Consider the following 19,228-nt stretch of genomic DNA (forward strand, 5'->3'; position numbering starts at 1 on the left):
AGTCAATAACTACCAGCTCTGTTAGGACAAATAAGGTAATCTAATATGTCCTTTAAACAAGAATTTAGTAAGTGGATGTAAAGGATGGTTCATGATGGACAACAAATTATATCCCACAGCCTCTGTGGAAAAACAACAGCAAACCCTTGTGAATATTTGATCTGCGCTATTTTCTACTCGCTAAGGAGTGGCTCCTGGGGATAATTTCCTACAAAATGAGAACAAAGGGTCAATGTGGGAAGGAAAGTAATTTGGTTAAGACTTCTTCTCCTGTATGTCCCTTTAGGAAAAAAAAGTTAAGCCCAAACAACTCTAAAGTTTCCAGTTTTTACTTAAACTTTTTTTCCACCACCAAAAGCTCCTTGAATTCTTCTCCCATTAAACAACAAATAAACACATGGGGAAAACGTTGGCAAAATCGTTTCCCCCCAAGTTCCTAAAAAAAGAAGCACTGAAAAAAAAGTCCAGGTCATTTAGTCGTTTGAGTTTTTCAAATCATAACATTTCAACAGGCATTCAGAACTCTGATGATCAAACCCAATTTCTATTGTATTTATTATTGGCAATTTCCCAAGGATCATAAAAGCCTTTTGTAATCATTAACACGACCATGCTGTATTTTACATTATCTCATCACTCTACATATCTGTATTACCCAAAAACTACCAAAAAATAAGTCACAGGAAGAACAAAACAATTGGTACATGAGGGGAGAGTGCTGATAACTAAAACAAACAGGGAAGAAGAGCATGAGAAAAACGCAGATTTGTCAATTACTGTATTCTTGAGAAATGTGGTAAGTGATCACGAGAACAGTTTTCCTTGCAGAGCAGAAGCAAGGTCAGAGCCCATCTCCTGGAACTGAGAAAGTACTCACCGAGAAACTTTTTGTTAAGGAGGAGGGAGCCGGAGCCGTGCCAGTGCTTATCCACAAGTTCCAGGAGCTGTCTGAGGACAGTGGCCACATGGGAGCTTCTGGCAGAGATTGGAGGACTGTGGTTTCCTGGCAAACCATGCAAACTGCCCAGGTCACTAGAGAGAGGCTCAAGAAAAAAAAACAAAAAACCCAACCATTTGTCATTCTTACACAATGAAGAAGTAAGAATTCAGACATTTAAAGTGTTAACATTAAAAAAAAGAACGATGTCATCTTTCAGTTTAGATTTGAATAGAATATTATTTATGTCCAAGGCAAATACAATAATATATTCAAAGATAATTTCAAAGGGAACAGCATCTTCTATCATAATTTTCTGTAGAGATTTTTAGAAGGAAACAAAAAATGTTTTGACACCTACATCTATGGCTCAATATATTATAATATATGCTGTGTAATATGGAAAGATTAAACTGCAGAACATTTAAAAAAGTATTATATATCATAAAATAAAATGGAGAATAATTTAATAAAATAATAACTCATAATAAGCTTATATTCAGTATATTAATATATACTAAATATAAATATCCCATAACATTTTAGATGTTAAATGTTATTGTTGGACCCAGTGCCAATGATGTTTTTATTCAGTAAGAGCCTTACATATGTAGATGTATATGTAGATCTGTCCAGTAAAATTTATAAGTTTTAATCATGCATATACATGTCTATATATTTATTTACTCATGTCTGAATGAATAAAAACAATTCTGAGTTTTACTTGACAGATCTATATACAAATCTTTTCTGTAGGGTCTTATGGACTTAAAGAAAGCTGATATATATTACAAACAGCCAAATTATTTCTCAGTCTTTGGTTCTCTTGATATAAAAAGCTACAGATGATTAATTAGCTAATGCTGCTATATCTGACAACTGTGAAGCAGAATACCAAAGACAGTGATATTTACGACTTGAGTCACACATGTGGCCTATGCTAGGGAAAGGCATTACAAATGGGATAAACATTTATTCAGCAGATCTGTACTAAGCACTAATCATACGCACTGAAGGTTCTGTATAAGGACTGTGAACATATGAAAAGGTAAAATATGAAGTCCTTAAAACGTTAACAAACTGACTGGGGAGAAAAGTCATAGAAAGTCTGGTTACATGGCAAGGCCACTTTAGAGGAATTTGTCAAAACTGAGTATTTACTGTCAGTGATTTTTCATGTATTGGTAATTCTGTGTGTGTATCATGTAGCAACTTGGAAACATATATGCCTTTACGCATTTTCTTTCATTTATTACAATGGGGTAAGAGTTGGGGATAATTTTTATAAACTTTGGAATAATTTTGTTAATTTTTATGAGTCTTAATTTTCAAGTTATGCCTCATGAAATTCTAAAATAAATTTTTATAATTTGTCTATGATTTTAAAGTCAGTTGGTAAAAAATAAATTTTCTAGTCACAAATTCATGTTCAGTTTAATTTTGTGGATCATGGGATTATTTTTAATAACTTTTTAAATGCTCTTTTTAGCAATTTTCTGACTTATACCTTTCTACAAATTGAACAGTATATTCTTTTATATTTATATTCATGTATCTCTTTTATAACTTTTCATATAAAGAAAAATAGTATTGAATAGAAAAAAAGAAACGGGAGTTTTTAAGGTTGTTCAGAAAAGTGCATTGAAATTCTAATTGCTATTTTAACAGTATATATGAAAGAGGTAAACAAAATTTCCTAGAACATGTCTTATTAATATAGCACCCCAAATAGCCTAAGTGTTACTTTGTAACTTTCACCCTAAATACATTAGCACACAGTGCTCTTGTCTGGAAAAATAGGCATCCAGTGGCTGAAAATGGAAAAAAGGGACCAAAAGCCAAGAAAATATTACAAGACTGCCCCCTTTGGTGCACAAAAATTATAACCACCTCTGAAGTTTTGAAAACTGAATAGAAAGTATTTAGAGTAAAAAACAAACAAACAAAAAAAACAAAAGCAAAAGCAAAATCAACCTTGTAAACCCATGCCAATGTGCAAAAAGATTCCCCACAACTGAAAAATAAGTGACTAAAAATGTTTTTTTTACCAAATCCCTTGCTTCCTTACAGAACAGTAAATGATTCAATAATAAATGATTCATTTGACAAAGGATCATGGGTTCAAAGAAAGAAAGGTCCCTGAGTACCATGGTTCCTTAAAAAAATGAAAAGAAGACTTCATGATAGAAGTGGGGCCTGAAGAAAAATTAATATTCAAACGGACAATAGGAAAGTACAAAGCATTCTTCATAGAGGCATATATGCAAAGGCAGTGACAAAACTTAGTTACTCGGTAAAAACTGAAAAATAATGAAGTTCTATTGTACAGTATTATCTATTATACTACAATTTTATAAAATGAATTATATTGTATATTTCGGAATGGTTCTTGATTTGTTGTTCATTCTTTGAACCACTCTCATCCAAAAATTCCTTGGATAATCGAATTCATCTTATGCTTGCTGCTACTTTGGGGAAAAAATGGAATAATTTTAATTTCTAGACAGAAAAGCAATGCTTTTAGAAGAAAGGTCTCAAGCAATTAGTCACTTGTGGTTGAAGCAAATGTGTAAACTTGATAAACATCAATGTTCCAGAGATCACTCTTCAGCCAACCCCGAGCCCCTGGCAACTTCTGCATTCCTTCCTGTGGTAAACTCTGTCCACCACTTGTTATTATCAAAGTACTTCCCCACCATGTTCATGCTCTGGAAGTAGATTCTCCCTGTGACAAAAATAAGGAAATGTAGCAGAAGGGGAATCACTTTCCCAAGGGCAGAAAAATCACAGGCTTTAGCCTGGCGGTATTGACCACCGGCTATTGACAATCCCTTTGAATTTCTAGCACTCTTGGTGAGAACCACCGCCACCCTCAACAGAACCTCATTCTGGTCTTGCATCTGAGGTGTTTCTTGTACAAGCACAAACAAGCCAACACTTGCCTCGCTGCCTGTAGCATCTCTGAAGCCATGCTTTGGATTCAGGGTGGCAAGGAGATTGTCCTTCCGTTTGAATCCTCTCCTCGATGGACTTAATGACCTCTTGGTCAAATTCTCTCTGTTTTCTGAAGTCCCAGTAGGTGACAGCAGTGTCCGTAGAGAGTCTCCCAGAATGGAGTTGTTTGGGAAGGAACCATGTGCTGGTGTTAAATTTCTGAGGCTGGTGGATAACTGTTGCTCTACATTGACCAGCAGAGCAGGGTCACTGTTGAAATGGGTTGTGGCATACAGATCTGTGAAGGAAACAGGCTGGGAGATGAACCTGCCCTTCAACTCTCTCATGCCTCACTTCCACCTTTACCTCGCTTGGGGTCCAAGGGTCATAATCACCTCTCCCTAGTATACACCCTCATCTCTCTGGATCCTTTCTCTCTTCCTCCACCTGACAAAACCCTAAATCTGGTTAAATCCAACCAGATTTGGAGTATCCAGTCTGCATACTCCAGAGCAGTGGGAAGTGGCTGGAGAACAATAAGCATCTCTTCTCACCAGCTTCACTTTAAACTCATGACCACTATATCATATCCTAACTGGGCCCTCGTACTGCCGAGCTAACCTAATACATTACTCTAGTCAATTTACTTTTTTATTCTCTGAGATGACTATTTCATATCTCTCTTCTCAAACTTCCAACACCTTCTCCTTCCTCAGTCTCAGATGCTGATCTCTTTATTTCCCTGAGAAAAACAGAGGCAATCTGTGCTTCATCTAAGGCCAACCTCTACACTGGTGGACTGGACTCTATCTCCTCTTAAATACCCAAGAATTTTTTTTTCTTGTAATTGTCCCTTTTCTCTCCTACATCATTAATTTGTCCTCTACTGGGTCATTTTCATCACAATTTCCTTGATCCCATCCTCCTCCTACTACAGTTCCATTCGTCTGCTCCCCTTCACTGCAGAAGTCCTTGAAGGGGTTGTATATATTCAGTAATTCCATTGCCTTTATTCTAATTCTTTCTTGAACTCCCCTCAATAAAGTTTTTATTAACCACAAGTCTCCTGAAACTGCTCACAAGTGCATTCTCAAATACCACAATCACTTCTCAGTCCCAGGCTTACTCCCTCTCATTTAAAGACATCTGACACTATATTGATTGCTCCTTCCTTCTTGAAACATATTCTTCACCTGGCTTCCAGGACACCACTCCCTCTTGGAATTGTTTTCTCCTACCTTACTGGCTGCTTCTCTCTTGCTCACCATGCTGGTTTCTTTTCATATACTGGATTTCTAATTGTTGGAGGGCTCAGGATTAGTTGTTAGATCTCTTTTTTATCTATATTCATTGCCTAGGTGAGATCTTATCCAGTCTCAGTTTTAATGCCATCCATACACTTTTAATTCCCTGAACTCAAGACTAATACGTCTAATTGTCAATGGCATCTCTGAGAAGTTTAAACAAGCACCTCACACTTAAGATGTCTAAGACCAAACTCTTGATATCTACCCTAAAATCTGTTTGTCCTACTCTTTTCTATCTTAGTAAATAAAGAATTCCACTATTCTAGTTACTTAGAGTAAAAAAACTGGGTGTCATCCTTGACCTTCTTTCTCTCACACTTCACCCTCAATCCATCAGAAAATCAGGACACATTCAGAATCAATATTTCTCACCACACCCCCACTGCTCTCTCTCTAGTCCAAGCCACCATCATCTCATATCTGGATTCTAACCTTTAAAATGGTTTTCTAAATTTCTACCCTTGCTCCTAATTTTCTACTCTCAACCTCTAAGCCACAGTTATTTTTCAATTAGATCATGTCACTCCTCTGTTGTAAACTGTCCAATAGCTTCTAGTCTCACCCAGAATAAAAGTCTGACTTCATCTCTACACTTTACCTCACTCACTCTGCTGCAACCACACTGGCCTCCTTGTTGTTCCCTGAACAAGCCAAACATGTTCCAGCCTCAGAAACTTTGCACTTAGTATTTCTGTTGTCTAGGAAGTTCTTCCCCAGTTACCCATATGGCTTACACTTTCACTTCATTCAACTCTCTACTTATATTATTATATCTCCTCAGAGACACTTTCTTTGACCATCCTGCCTAAAACACCACTTCCTCCTTATTACACTCTATACCCTGATTTTATTGTTTTTCACCAGACTTATCATAACCTGACAGAAATGTCTGTGTTAACTTACTTATCATCTGTCTTACCCCTTTAGAATGGAAGCTCCATGAAAGCAGTTATTTTTATACATGGAACTTTATTTGTATTTGCTACTTTATCTGCAGAGCTAGAACAATATCTGGCACATAGTAGGTATTCAATACATTTTATTTAAAAAATTAATAAATAACTGAAGAGTGGTCTCTATCACTTACCCTAAAACTAGTTTTTTCTGAAAAAGTAACTCAGAATAAAAGACTGGATGCTACTAGAATTATGTCCTGGGATGCTATTTAACTAAAATAATATATATAGAACTCACATCTACAATATATTTCTCTAATATAGCTCACATTTCTCTAATATATCTATCATGTTAAACTCATAACCTGCAGATTTCTGGAGGTTCCACGGACCACGGGTAACTCTGAAATACAATTCAAGAAATGCTAATGCAAATTAAGAAATGTTAATTCCAAAATTTCCAGTTATACCTTCCATCTTCAGGCCGGTGAAAAAGGCCTATAAACTGACAGGCAGCTATTACCTGAACTAAGCTTCAAAAGCCTTTCGGTGCTGGAGTCAGGGTTTGACTGAGAAGCCAGTAAATCTCCACAGGAATGAGATGCAGTGGCCTTCATGTCATTGGAAGGCTTTATGCTATATTCTCGGTAGTTCTTGCTTCTCTGAGGCCTTTTACAAAGACTTCCATGCAGGGATAGAGTTTGAGAATAATGACTATCATAATTTCCCAGTCCAACATCTGAAGGTAACTGATAGGGATGAATCTGGCTAGAATCGCCCACATCCAGGCGTTTACCCAATAAGGCATCATGGGTAAGCTGATAAGCATCAGGTTTTGTTATCAAGTCCTTTTCTGGAGAAGAACCTGTAGACTTATTGTCCAAAACAGATGTTCGGTGCACTTCTCTAGCCATCTTCTCTGGGGATCGGACTGTGGACTGGCGAGGTGAGTAGTGTCTGAATTCTAACCACCAGCAAGGAAAAAAAAAGAACAAAATACAATGAGAATTCTTCCTGGCCCAGTTAGGGTACCTGTGTACACTGGACATAACTCTGTCTACCAGACAAAGTTTTCAAGAAGAGATGGTTTATAATTTAGATAAATGGTGGCAAAAAGTGATGAAAGGACTTCTACATGGAACAACAACAACAAAAAGTGTTGGACAGTGTATAACCAGTGAAGAATCTGTAACATTCTGGAGATAAATTTCATGTCAACCTAATCTCCGAGGAATTTCCTTCTAAAATTGTAGTGTCAGAGTTTTCTAGATACTATTTTCATATAAAAAATTTGGTGCACCCCCACATGACAATAGTAATTTTCTTATGTATTCAGTCTATAGACAACTGTTGGTAGGTTTATGATTTCATAGATTCCTTGCAATAAAGCTAAGCCCACTCCCATCCCCAAACTTCATCCAGAGGTTCTAGGTTCACACATTAAGAACCACTATTCTAAGCCAATTAAGTGACAAAGAATGCAAAACCTGTGAAAATTCCTAACCCAGCTATAAAGTACGTCTCTTAGTCAGCTGTATCTATCATCTCCCAAAAAACCTCAGAGTGGAGCAAGTACAGCAGCAGACAGAAAGAGAAGTCTTTGAGCTCCTTGGGGCTTTCAGAGCTGCGTATGCTTAAAGGCCTTCTCTAGGAAATAAAAAATACTATATCTGAGTTAGTCACATTAACTTTAGAAAAATAGAACCAACTACAGCTCTATAGGACGTATAAGAATATCAATGTTTTACCCGGGGTCAGCCTACACAGTAGGGCAAAGGGTGTAGAACAGTATCTTCATATAATAAAAAGAATCTAAGAACAAGTAATGAGATTAGATAATTGAGACTTCCTCCTGTTGAAGAAGTTAAAAAAGTGGGGTGATACATGTTCTTAAAAGCATCCAAGAGCTGATGAGCTGGTAAGGAATTTCTAGGCCAAACTCTAGGAAACAGCCAAGAACTCACACAGGTAAGTCTAGCACTTAAAGTCACTTTTAACCTAAGGAGTTTTAAGGTGACATGTATAGAAGTCCAAGTACAAGATCCATCTATGATGAGGTATACAATAAACCATTGCACAGTCCCACTCTCCCCCCCCACCTTAAGATGGAATCTTGGGCAACTTTCAGATCAAAGGTAAAATGGAAATAAACCAGCCCTTGTACTGACTGGTAATCCAAGTTTGCATCCTCTGGGTGGTCCAGGGAACCTTAGTCCTTGAGCTCAGATTAAGGTGATCCCAGAGTAATAATACCTCAGGCCCCTGGTAGAAGCAAATGAAAATCTGATCTGGAAAAGATACTTTCATGCAATACTTTAAATCATTCCTACAAATAGTTTTTCAAATATAATAGCCAGCAAATAGCCAAAACAAACAAACAAAAAAGGAAATAAGACAACAAGAGTAAGAATGAGTAAAAAAAAAATAGACAACAAACACAGACCCACAAAAAGTTCAGATATTGGAATTAAGAGATATAGCCTATACAGCAGCTATGTTTGCTATGTTTGAAGAAATATAAAACAAGCTGGAAAATTTCTGCTTATAAAAAATGACCCAGCAGATGTCAAAAAGAACCAAATCAAATTTATAGAACCAAAAAATAAAGCAATTGAAATCAAGAATTCAGCAGACAGCAGATTAGACACAGCTGAAGAGAATGTTGGTGAACTTAAAGATGGGTTAGAAGGGATTTCCAGAATGTGAATCAGAAAAAAAAAGATGAAAAATATAAAAGAATAAGAAAACAAAGAGGACAAAGTGAAAATCTCTGACACATATTTATTTAATCAAAAGTCCCTAAAGGACAAGAAAGAGAAAAATTGGACACAAACAATATTTGAAACACTTCCCAGAATTAATGAGACACAAGTCACAGATACAAGTGTAATAAATACCAAATAGGATAAATATAAGAAACTGGCACGACATAGTGAAACTACAAAAAACCAAAGACAATTGGAAAATCTTAAAAGCAGTCAAAGAGAAAAAGACAGATTATCCTTGCAGGAGTAACAGACTTCCATCTGACTTCTCAAAAGCAACCCACAAAAGATAAAATATAGTGGAATACCTTCAGTATTCTGCCAACCTAGAAATTTGTTCCCAGTAAAAATACCTTTTAATAATGATAGTGAAATAGAGGCATTTTCAGACAAGCAAAAAATGAAAGAGTTCATCACCAGTAGACCTATACTAAAGGAAATTCTAAAAGATGTACTGGAAGCTAGAAGAAAATGGTCTCAGAAGGGAAATCTGGAATGAAAAAAGAAATGAAGAACAAAGTGGTAAATATGTGGATAAATTTAAATGAACATTGACTGTATAAAAATACTATCTTGTGGGTTTTAAAAAGTATAGAGAATTAAAACTCATAATAGTAATACATAAATCAGGAGGGATTAAAAGGAATAAAGTACTTTAAGGTATTTGAATTATCCAAGAGTTAAGGTATTAATTTTTAAGTTGTGTAAGTTAAGGACACATTGTAGTTTTGGGAATAATACTAAAAGTATAGAAAGAGTGTATAACTTACAAACTAGTAGAGGGAAAAATGGACAAATAAAAACATAATAATAAATCCAAAAGAAGGCAAGAAAGAAAAAGAAATATGGAATGGTCAGCCGACACAAAAAGTCAAGAACAAAGGAAGTCAGAATGTCCACTCCTCAACCAGACAGGCCTGCTAGGTCACTAAGCATCCAGAGCAGCCCCTCTCAAAAGCAGAAAAGAGTTAGTTGACCACATAGGGCTCCAAGGCTGAGATACCTCCATCTTCTCCCAAAGCCCATCACATCTAGATTTCTCTGACTGGTGTGGTGAAAAATACTCAGTGACCAAAATATTTACCATCTTCCTGGTGATTATCACTTGGCATCTCCCTTCTTGCCACTTCTTGCATCTAAAAAAAAATTGAAAGTTCAGGAGAAGGTGTTTACTGCACCAGGGATTCAGAATACTGTCCTATTAGTGAGCTAGTTCATCCTTGCAAACTAGGGAGACAGACTTTCAAGCAAAGATCCAGGTTTAAGCCTATTTGAAAACAGCCACAATAGAAAGTTTCCAGAGTTGCTTTGGAATAGGTAAGGAGACTCTTTGAAAATACAAAATATCCTTAGATGGTAAAGAACATACCATCTGAGTACTGTATTTTCTCTGCTTTAGATAGCTCAGCATAGAAGTTAGATGGTGCCACCCTTTCCACCTTTATTTTTTCTGTTTGAAGAACTCCCATACTTATTTTACCTTCTGATAAATTTGGATATCGACCCCAGGAGCTACTGGGAGATTTAATAGGCTAAAAATTAATCTGAGGCATAAGTAAGCAAAAACTGATACAAAATAGGAAGCCATGTAGGGTATGCTTTTGCAAAAATCATTGTAAAATATTTAGTATCTTTTTGGTTGTCATGCAGAGACAGAAATCCCACTTCCTATTTCTTAAATGAAAAGGACACACCGTAAACTATTCAATTTCCTTTTTTTCTTTCACTTCAAGAAATAATTTCAAAGAAGTTCGTTTTTTGTGGGGTTTTTTTTTTTAATCTAAAAAGAGCTATTTAACTTTAACTGTAGATTGGAGTATCCTTTGTCTCCATTTCCTTTAAATCAATACTAAGGTACTAAAACTGGGAACTGAGATAGTTTCCAAGTCACTGAAGTAGAATCTTCAAAAACAAAGAAACCAACAAAATGCTACTCTGTCTTTTTATAAAATGAAGGGATTACACACTTAAACTCAAAAAAGTTTTTACTAATTTTTTACTAGTACAGTGTTGATTATCCAAATTGTAGATTAATCAGTCTTTGCTTTTTTTTTTCCTCCTTCTGGCTATTTTCAGCAATCTCACTGCTCATAATTTATTTAAAAATGTACAAAGCAGAAGTTGAATATAAAGAAGTCAATTCTGCATTATTTCACTCATAACAATATATCTTATATAATGGTTCTGTCCCTCTCCCACCAATTTTTTTCACTAAAAACTTTAAAAAAAATTTCCCCCATCTTGCATGATTTCTACCTCCCCATTGCCCAGAACTTCTATGCCATTTCTACCTGTTTTCTTTCTTTTCTTCCCCCCACCCCGCCCCATGAAGAGATCTTTGGGAAAGCCACCCTTGAGATGTAAGATTCAGTAATTAAAAGGCAGAGGTAGAAAATGTAAGTCGCAAGGTAACAGGAGTGGAGACCTTAGGTAGAGAGGACATATTTTCAAACCAGCCAAAAATTGTAACAGTTGTATTCCTGTTTGAGGGCCAAACTACCTGGCATAAAATGTGCTAAAGTTATATGTACAAATACACTACACTTAATAACAGGTTAGTGGGGGAGAAGCAAAGGGGAGATTGAAATTAATGCAGAAGGCCCTCTGCATCCTGTCCTGCCTTTTCCTTTTAAAGGGTCTAAAATGTCTTCATCAAACAAGTCTTAGCCTTCAGAAATAATTGAGAGTCCACTGAATTATTAGTGTTAACCACGGACTAGTCAACAGATCAGCAGGAAAGTGAATACATTACCTGTGTCCCCAGTGGGAAAGTATCTAATTTCTGATCTGGCATACTGTTTGCAGAAGTGCACAATAGGGAATCCTTTATTTCCCGGTTGGGGAATGGAATAAAAAGTCCTTTGTTTGAGTCTGTGTCAAAAGAAAAGGCATACAGTGAAGCACTGACCAGATGTCAAAGCCAACATGTCTTATGGAAAATACTAGAAGTCACAAGTGAGAGCTAGTTCTGGTGCCATCACTTGGAAACCATGCGTATTTGGGCAAGTTGCTTCACTTCTCTGAATCTTTCACCTCCTTTGTAAACCAGTGAAGGTAAAATGTAAACTGCCTGTCTCTTAGGGTTCAGGTGATATTAAAACAATATAATGGGCCTGAAATGGCTTCATAAATTATGAAGTGCTCAATAGAAATTAAGAAGAAGGCAAATATTTTGCACATATCCTCAGTGAATAAATAATGAAGTTTGAGACCAATTCAGTAACCTCCAGCTACAGAGGGAGATGGCTGGGAATAGATTCCCAACATCACATATGTCCCAGGCTCTTAGCAGCAGTCTGCGGTGATTCGTCATTTCAAACCAGCCTCTTTTTGCCTTCATTTCCTCATTTGAAAAAAGAGAAAGACTAATCTGGACCTGTTTCATAGAGAATAATGCTAAAGGCTTAGGTCTCCCAGTATTTTTTGCCTATGGTTAGAAAAACAACTTTAAAAATAAAAAGGGAAAGCAAATAAAAACTTTATTCTAATCCTGGCCACTCTGGAAACTGTTATCAAAAAGAGCTAGCAAGGATTTCTGTTAGACTATAACACTTGTACAACATTTTTTCCACATTCTTATTAATTGTAGAATTCTGGGACTTAAGATCTTCTGAGGGAACTTGAATGAAAATAAGAGTTTTTTGTTTAGGGAGGCATCTTCCCTAGCTGGATTGTGTAAAAACTTATGATAGCTTCAAAAATTTGGTCCTTAGTCAAACAGTGTGCTCTTCTGCCAGTTCTCATCTGCAGACTCTGACAACAGAGAGCTACTAGAAGCCAGGGCAACTGAGAATAGAGTGAATAACGCCAGCCTTTTGAAAATCCAGGCCCTCAGCCCATGCTTTCTATTTCTGAGCTGCCTTCTGGGACTGAAATGTCGTACTACTTCACCACAAGATGCTCTTCCATCATTGTACTTGACAGAACCACATTTCTCAAAGTGACATAAACTCTCAAGTTTATGTTCTCTGGTTCCTATCGCAGTAGTAACAGATAAAACCAGGTGAAGCAGGAATTGCTGGTTTTAACCTGATTCTTAGGAGAAAATGAGAATGGTTACTAAGCTGTGACTTCGGGTTCAGGGCTCCTCTTACCCTTATCCTACAGAACAACACTTACACTTCCCAGTGTCCAAGACACTGCTCCATCCCGGTTTTCCTCCTACCACATTAGTGCTCTTTTCTAGCTATACAAGTTCTTTTTCTTTCAACCTACATCCTGGTTCAAGCAAATCCATACTCTTTGCTCAATGCTATCATACCTTCTCTCTGGTTTCAGCTATCACCAAAATTTGATGACCCTAAATCTACATCTCTTAACTCTGATCACTCTTTTGCTATCCAGACCTAAGTTTCTTGAACTGCCCCCAAAGAGTGCCCCACAGATTAAAAAGCTGGTATTTTCTAAGCCAAACTCATTAAAGCTGGTATTTTCTAAGTCTTCACTTCCAGGCCTATTTCTGCTGGTGGCCCCCACCTCCACTCCCAACCCACACCTTACTATTTAGCATTACTGCTCACCCAATCTTGCAAGGTAGAAACTTGTTCTTTGACTCTCCGTCATCTAAAATATCAATCAATTACCAAGTTTTTTGGAGGGGGAAATCCTTATTTTGAGATAAATTCACATACCATACAATCCACCCTTTTACAGTGCACAATTCTGTGATTTTTAGTATATTCACAAAGTTGTGAATGGTTATCACCACTATTTAATTCCACCATCCCAAAAGAAACCCATTAGCTATCACTCTCAATTCTCTCCTCCCCACCAGCCTTTCAACCATCAATATACCTTCTGACCCTATGAATCTGCTTATTCTAGACATTTAGTGTAAATGGAATAATACAATATTTGACCTTCTGTGTCTGATTTCTGTCTCTTAACATGATGTTTTCAAGATACATATTGTAAGTAACATGTATCAGTACTTTGTCCCTTTTTAGGCTGAATAATATGCTTTATACGGATATACCATATTTTGTGTATCCATTTATCAGTTGATGGGCTTTTTGGCTATAATGCTGCTTTCATTCCTGTACAAGTCTTTGTGTGGACATATGTTTTCATTTCTCTTGGGTGTATACCTAGGAGTGGAATTGCTGGATCAAATGGTAACTCTATGTTTAACTTTTTGAGAAATTGCCAAACTGTTTTCCAAAGAAGCTAATAAAATACCATTTTATTTTCCTACTGGCAATACATGAGGGTTCCAGTTTCTCCACATCTTCGCCTTCACTTTTTATCTGCCTTTTTCATTCTAGCCATCCTAGTGGTTGTGAAGTGGTATCTTCTTGTGGTTTTGATTTGCATTTTCCTGATTGATAGTGACGTTGAGTATCTTTCATGTGCTCATTGGCTAGCTGCATATATTTTTTGGAGAAATACCTATTCAATCCTTCGCCCATTCTCTAATTGGGTTGTTTGCCTTTTTGTTATTGAGTTGTAAGAGTTCTTTACATAGAATGGGTACTAGACTCCTGTTAGATGTATGATTTGCAAATATTTTCTCCTATTCTGTAGGTTGCCTTTTTGGTAGTGTCCTTTGAAGCCCAAAAGGTTTAATTTTTATGAAGTTTAATTCACCTATTTTTCCCTTTGGTTGTTATGCTTCTGGTGTCGTATCCAAGATATAGGCTCACTCCTAACAAAGAAAAACTGACACCTTGCTCTGCTGCCATTATGACCAAGCATGTCATTTACCACAATTGGAAAAAAATCAAGAAAAAGAAGCAGTTTCTATTTTGATATAATTTTTTTTCTTGTCTTATACTTCATTTTCTTCTTTTTCTTCAGATGTAAAAGGTACCCAGCACTTAATTCCAAAAGCAAACGTAATTATGACATTGTTGTCTAGCAGGTTTTTACACCCACATAACCAATGTGATAGAACCATAATTCAATAGATTTTTACCACTGAAAACTGTTTGATATTTGTAATGACAGAGAAATGGCTTTATAATGATACAGGTATAAAGAACTAATACTTGGCTACTTCAACTACCAGTAATCATAGTTGGATGAGGCCCTGCTTGGCCAAAAATCTTGCAATCCATAGGAGGTTGAAACAGAGGTGCACTGCCCAGATCCCTTCCAAAGAAGGACTTGTTACCCAGATATGGGCAACAAGAGCTGTTTTGCTCTTGAGTCTGCCTCAGCTATAGAGAGCTACCTTTCCATAGGTGGCCTACATCCAGTGACTGAATGAGGCCCAGGCATTTGCCTGGTACGGGACTTTCTCAGGGGGCAGTCCTCACTCTAGAGCTCTCCCTCTGCTCAAACTTCCTTCCTCTCTTTCCTTTCGGTGTTGATCTCTAATAAATATCTGTACCCTAGATTCCACTACGACACATTTTTAAGAGCAGAAATGACTTGTCTAGCACTGGTCTCCAAAATAAATGAAGCCTTGAGCCATTTCAAGTTGCTAATCCCAATGAAAAAAAAACCTTAATCCCTGAACTTCTGAAATATTAATATATGATAACCATTGCAGATATGATACTCATGAAAGGAAATCGGTGCTTTTTATCCTACCATGAATAAACTGCCTGTAACCTCAGTAACCTTGTATTTTTTCCCCTTAAATATCTGATATTGGGGCAGCTAGATGGCTCAGTTGGTTAGAGCGCGAGCTCTGAACAACAGGGTTGCTGGTTCGATTCCCACATAGGCCAGTGAGCTGCGCCCTCCACAACTACATTGAAGACAATGAGCTGCCACTGAGCTTCCGGAGGGGCGGCCGGATGGCTCAGTTGGTTAGAGCGGAGCTCTTAACAACAAGGTTGCCGGTTCAATTCTTGCATGGGATGGTGGGCTGTGCCCCCTGCAACTACAGATTGAAAACAACGACTGGACTTGGAGCTGAGCTGCGCCCTCGACAACTAGATTGAAGGACAACTACATGGAGTTGATGGGCCCTGGAAAAACACACTGTTCTCCAACATTCCCCAATAAAATTTACAAAACTATATATTTATATCTGATATGTCTTTTATTCAGATAATCAAGTCTTCTGAAGTTTGAACTCCCTAGCAAAACATTGCAGGTAAAAATACTTAATGTTTTAGCTCCAGGTTTTCTTCTCATATCCTCGAGGATTTAATCGATCTGTACTTCCTCATTTGCATTCACACTTCTTCATATTACTGCCTTACGTCATGCAGGCCCTCATTGTCTCCCATCTGGACAACTGCCTCCAGTTGCTGCCAACTAAACTCTAGCTTGAATTATCTCCCTAAATCACGCATTTAAGCATGCCTCCCTTCTAAACCATATTTGTTACCATTTTCAAGAGAATAAAATGAAAATGGTTACGAAAGAGGCCCTTTGCAACTTAGCTTTTAGTCTAGCACCTTAGCTCCAGTCACAAACGGAATCAGTCTCCAAATCTGTCACCCCTATATTTGCTCCTGCTGTTCTCTCTGCATTGAATGCCCAACTCTGCCCACTGAAATCTATTTGAATGCCTAATTTACGTTTCCTCTTTCGTGAAAGCTTTTTCTAGGCCCCTAGTCTACACAAACTGCTATTGCCTATCCCCTACCATTCTTTATCTCTGCCACACTCAAACTCTTGTCTCAGCCTCACTTGTACCTAGTCAGCTGTGATAAATCTCTCTGGACTGGGAGTATCTGAAGATTTGACACTGTTGTTTCATTTTCTTACGTGCCTACCGTCTAATACAGCATCTGTCCAGTACATATCCCATTGTTTGCTGAATTGCTCTAATTTTCACTGTGGCAAAGATTTCCAGTTGCTGCCCACCATATCCATCATTCACTGCTTAGAACACACCCCAATAAAAGCCCTAGACTGCCAACATGTGGATTTCTTTATGAGAGAGAAATTAATTTCTGGCCACTATTTGGGGAGGTCTCTGCTATTCCAATCCTGATTTTTATCCAACTAAAATACCATCATGGCTCAACCCAGAGAAGACAAGGAGCGGCAGGTTGAAATGGGATGGATTTCAGTGAGTTATAAAGAAGACAATGACGCATCTGTTAGACTCAGGAATGAGCCACTGAGGGGCACTGGTGAATTTTTCTTTGCTATTTAAAAATAAGATATTCATTAGATCAGTAAATTTTAGGTATTATTCTCTTTAAAGGCAAAAGGACTTGGCTAAAAGAGAAAGCAGGGCTCCTTTCAATGCACAAAGTACAGGTGTTACTATATGCGTAGGCTACAGGATACATGTAAATTATCTTCAGTAAGGTGTTCATTGCTCTCCAATAAGCTGACCTTTTCCACCCAACACGAACCTTCTGCCCAAACTGTATCGTCACTCAACTGTCTCCATGACCTGCAATGCTCATTACCACTTTCACACAGCTGTTCTCACCAATCTCATCAGCCACAATGTCCTCCTGTCAGTCCATCCCAGGGCGAATGGCTTTGTTTCCACATCTACCACAAACGCTTTCCCCATCTGCTCCTAGCACACTGAGATTCTATAGCATGAAGCCATCCACATCAGTGTTTCTCAAACTCAATATTCTCATAAACTCTAAGAATATGAATCCAGTTTGAGAAACTTCAATTTAAAAGTCTCAGTATATAAAAATATATTTTAAAAAGCAGATCGTATTGGGTGACAGTTGGCAGTTTCTTACATAACTAAACGCTTGGGTATTTATCCAAAAAAGTTGAAAATTTATGTCTACCTGCACATGGATGTTTATAGCAGCTTTTTCCATAATTGCCAAAGTTTGGAAGCAACCAGATGTCCTTCAGTAGGTGAATGAATAAACGTGGTACAAACAGACAATGGAATATTATTCAGCACTAAAAAGAAAGGAGCTATCAAGCCATGAAAAGACCTGAAGGAAATTTAAATACATATTACTAAATAAAGAAGCTAACCTGAAAGGCTATATAGTATGATTCCAACGATATGACTTTCTGGAAAAGGCAAAACTATGGAGACGAGGAAAGATGGCGGAGAAGGAAGCATGAGGCATCTGACTCCCATCTAGAAAACAACTGCACTGGTAGTATCTACCTGATATAATTATTCTGGAATTCTGGAGCCTATTGAAGGCTTGCAACTTGCAGGGAAAAGCTTGGAAAGTAAATTGGTGTGTTAACTTTGGTCAATTTTCGCTCTTAGCACACTGGCAGCTACCCATGCCCTACCCTTCATACAAGAGAATGAAGTTGGATCCTTACCTAACACCACATACAAAAATTAGAATGGATCAAAGACCTTAATGTATGACCTAAAACTATAAAACTCATAAGAAAATAGAGGAAATGCTTCATCACATTGGATTTGGCAGTATCTTGGATGTGACACCAAAGGCAAAGTAACAACAAAAAATGGACTTCATTAAAAATTAAAAATTTTATGCATCTAAAAACAATATTCACAGAGTAAAATATACTATTTCCAGAGTACATAAACCAGAAGATAAGTTATGTGGTATACAAAAAAAAAAAAAAAGAAAAAATTTTTTATTGAGAAATCAAAGAAATTTCACTAAAAAGGATAGACTTTGAGTTGGGTCATAAAGAAAGAGTAGGATTTTGATTAAAGCATTCTAAGCAGAAAGGACAGCATTAGTTCAGGGGCAGAGGAGGGAGAAAGCAAGAGCTATTTGAGGAGGAGGGAGTGGTTTAGTTTGATTCAAACACTGGACATGGTAGTTGAGAAATAAGAGATAAGGTTTCAGAGGTTAGGCTGAAGAGATAAACTGTAGGCATTGTTTAGGGGAGACTTGTATGTCAGATTAAGGAGTCTTAATTTAGTAGGTGAGTGGGAGCCATGGAAGTTTTTGATCAGGTAAGTGTAATTATCACAGCTGAGTTTTAAGAGAATTAATCTGACAGGAAAGTACAAAATAAACTAAAGGAAGAGGCTGGGAGGCAGCAGGGTGTAATGGTTAAGGGGACTTGGGTGACAGATGGACCAGAGTTTGCATCCCAGCTCTGCCACTTACTATGTAACTAGAGTAAGTTATTTCATCTCTTTGGGTCTCAGTTTCCTCACCTGTAAAACAAGGATAATTATAACCACCTTCAAGGTGGTTTTGAGGATTAAATGAGATAATGCACAGGGTCTGGCCCAGAGTTTACACTCAGTAAATGATAGCTGTCAAGCATGCCTGTTAAGAGACTATTAGGAAAGGGAAAGGAAGGCTTGCCAATTGTGGATCACACTATAGAGTATGAACATTCAGCTGGGCTTTAGGGGAGAAGCAACATCAACCACCAAGGTTCTGAGCCTGAGTAATGGGAAAGTGGTGGTAACACTGATGAAACCCTAGGGGCTGTTTAGAGCTGGAGGAAAGTGGTTCGTTTGGTTTTTTTAACCTGTTTACCTTGAGGGACTGGAGAGTTATCCAGTGGTGATTCCAAGTGTACGTTACTAGTTGGTCAACAGAAATG

General features: G+C 37.4%; 1 protein-coding gene across 1 annotated transcript in view; it reads right to left on the reverse strand.

Annotated features, from left to right (window-relative positions):
• Positions 1-19,228, reverse strand: part of LRRC36 (leucine rich repeat containing 36) — a 46,765-nt gene that overhangs the window by 5,804 nt on the left and 21,733 nt on the right. The window contains exons 6-10 of the mRNA XM_019755712.3: positions 11,592-11,710; positions 9,924-9,975; positions 6,598-7,038; positions 3,880-4,169; positions 878-1,043 (exon numbers count right to left, since the gene is read on the reverse strand). Coding sequence (XP_019611271.3) covers positions 878-1,043; positions 3,880-4,169; positions 6,598-7,038; positions 9,924-9,975; positions 11,592-11,710 — 1,068 coding nt within the window. The remainder of the gene's footprint in view (positions 1-877; positions 1,044-3,879; positions 4,170-6,597; positions 7,039-9,923; positions 9,976-11,591; positions 11,711-19,228) is intronic.

This window comes from Rhinolophus sinicus, chromosome 8 (genome assembly GCF_057876585.1).
Source record: "Rhinolophus sinicus isolate RSI-liver-muscle chromosome 8, RSI-T2T, whole genome shotgun sequence".
Classification (NCBI taxonomy): domain Eukaryota; kingdom Metazoa; phylum Chordata; class Mammalia; order Chiroptera; family Rhinolophidae; genus Rhinolophus; species Rhinolophus sinicus.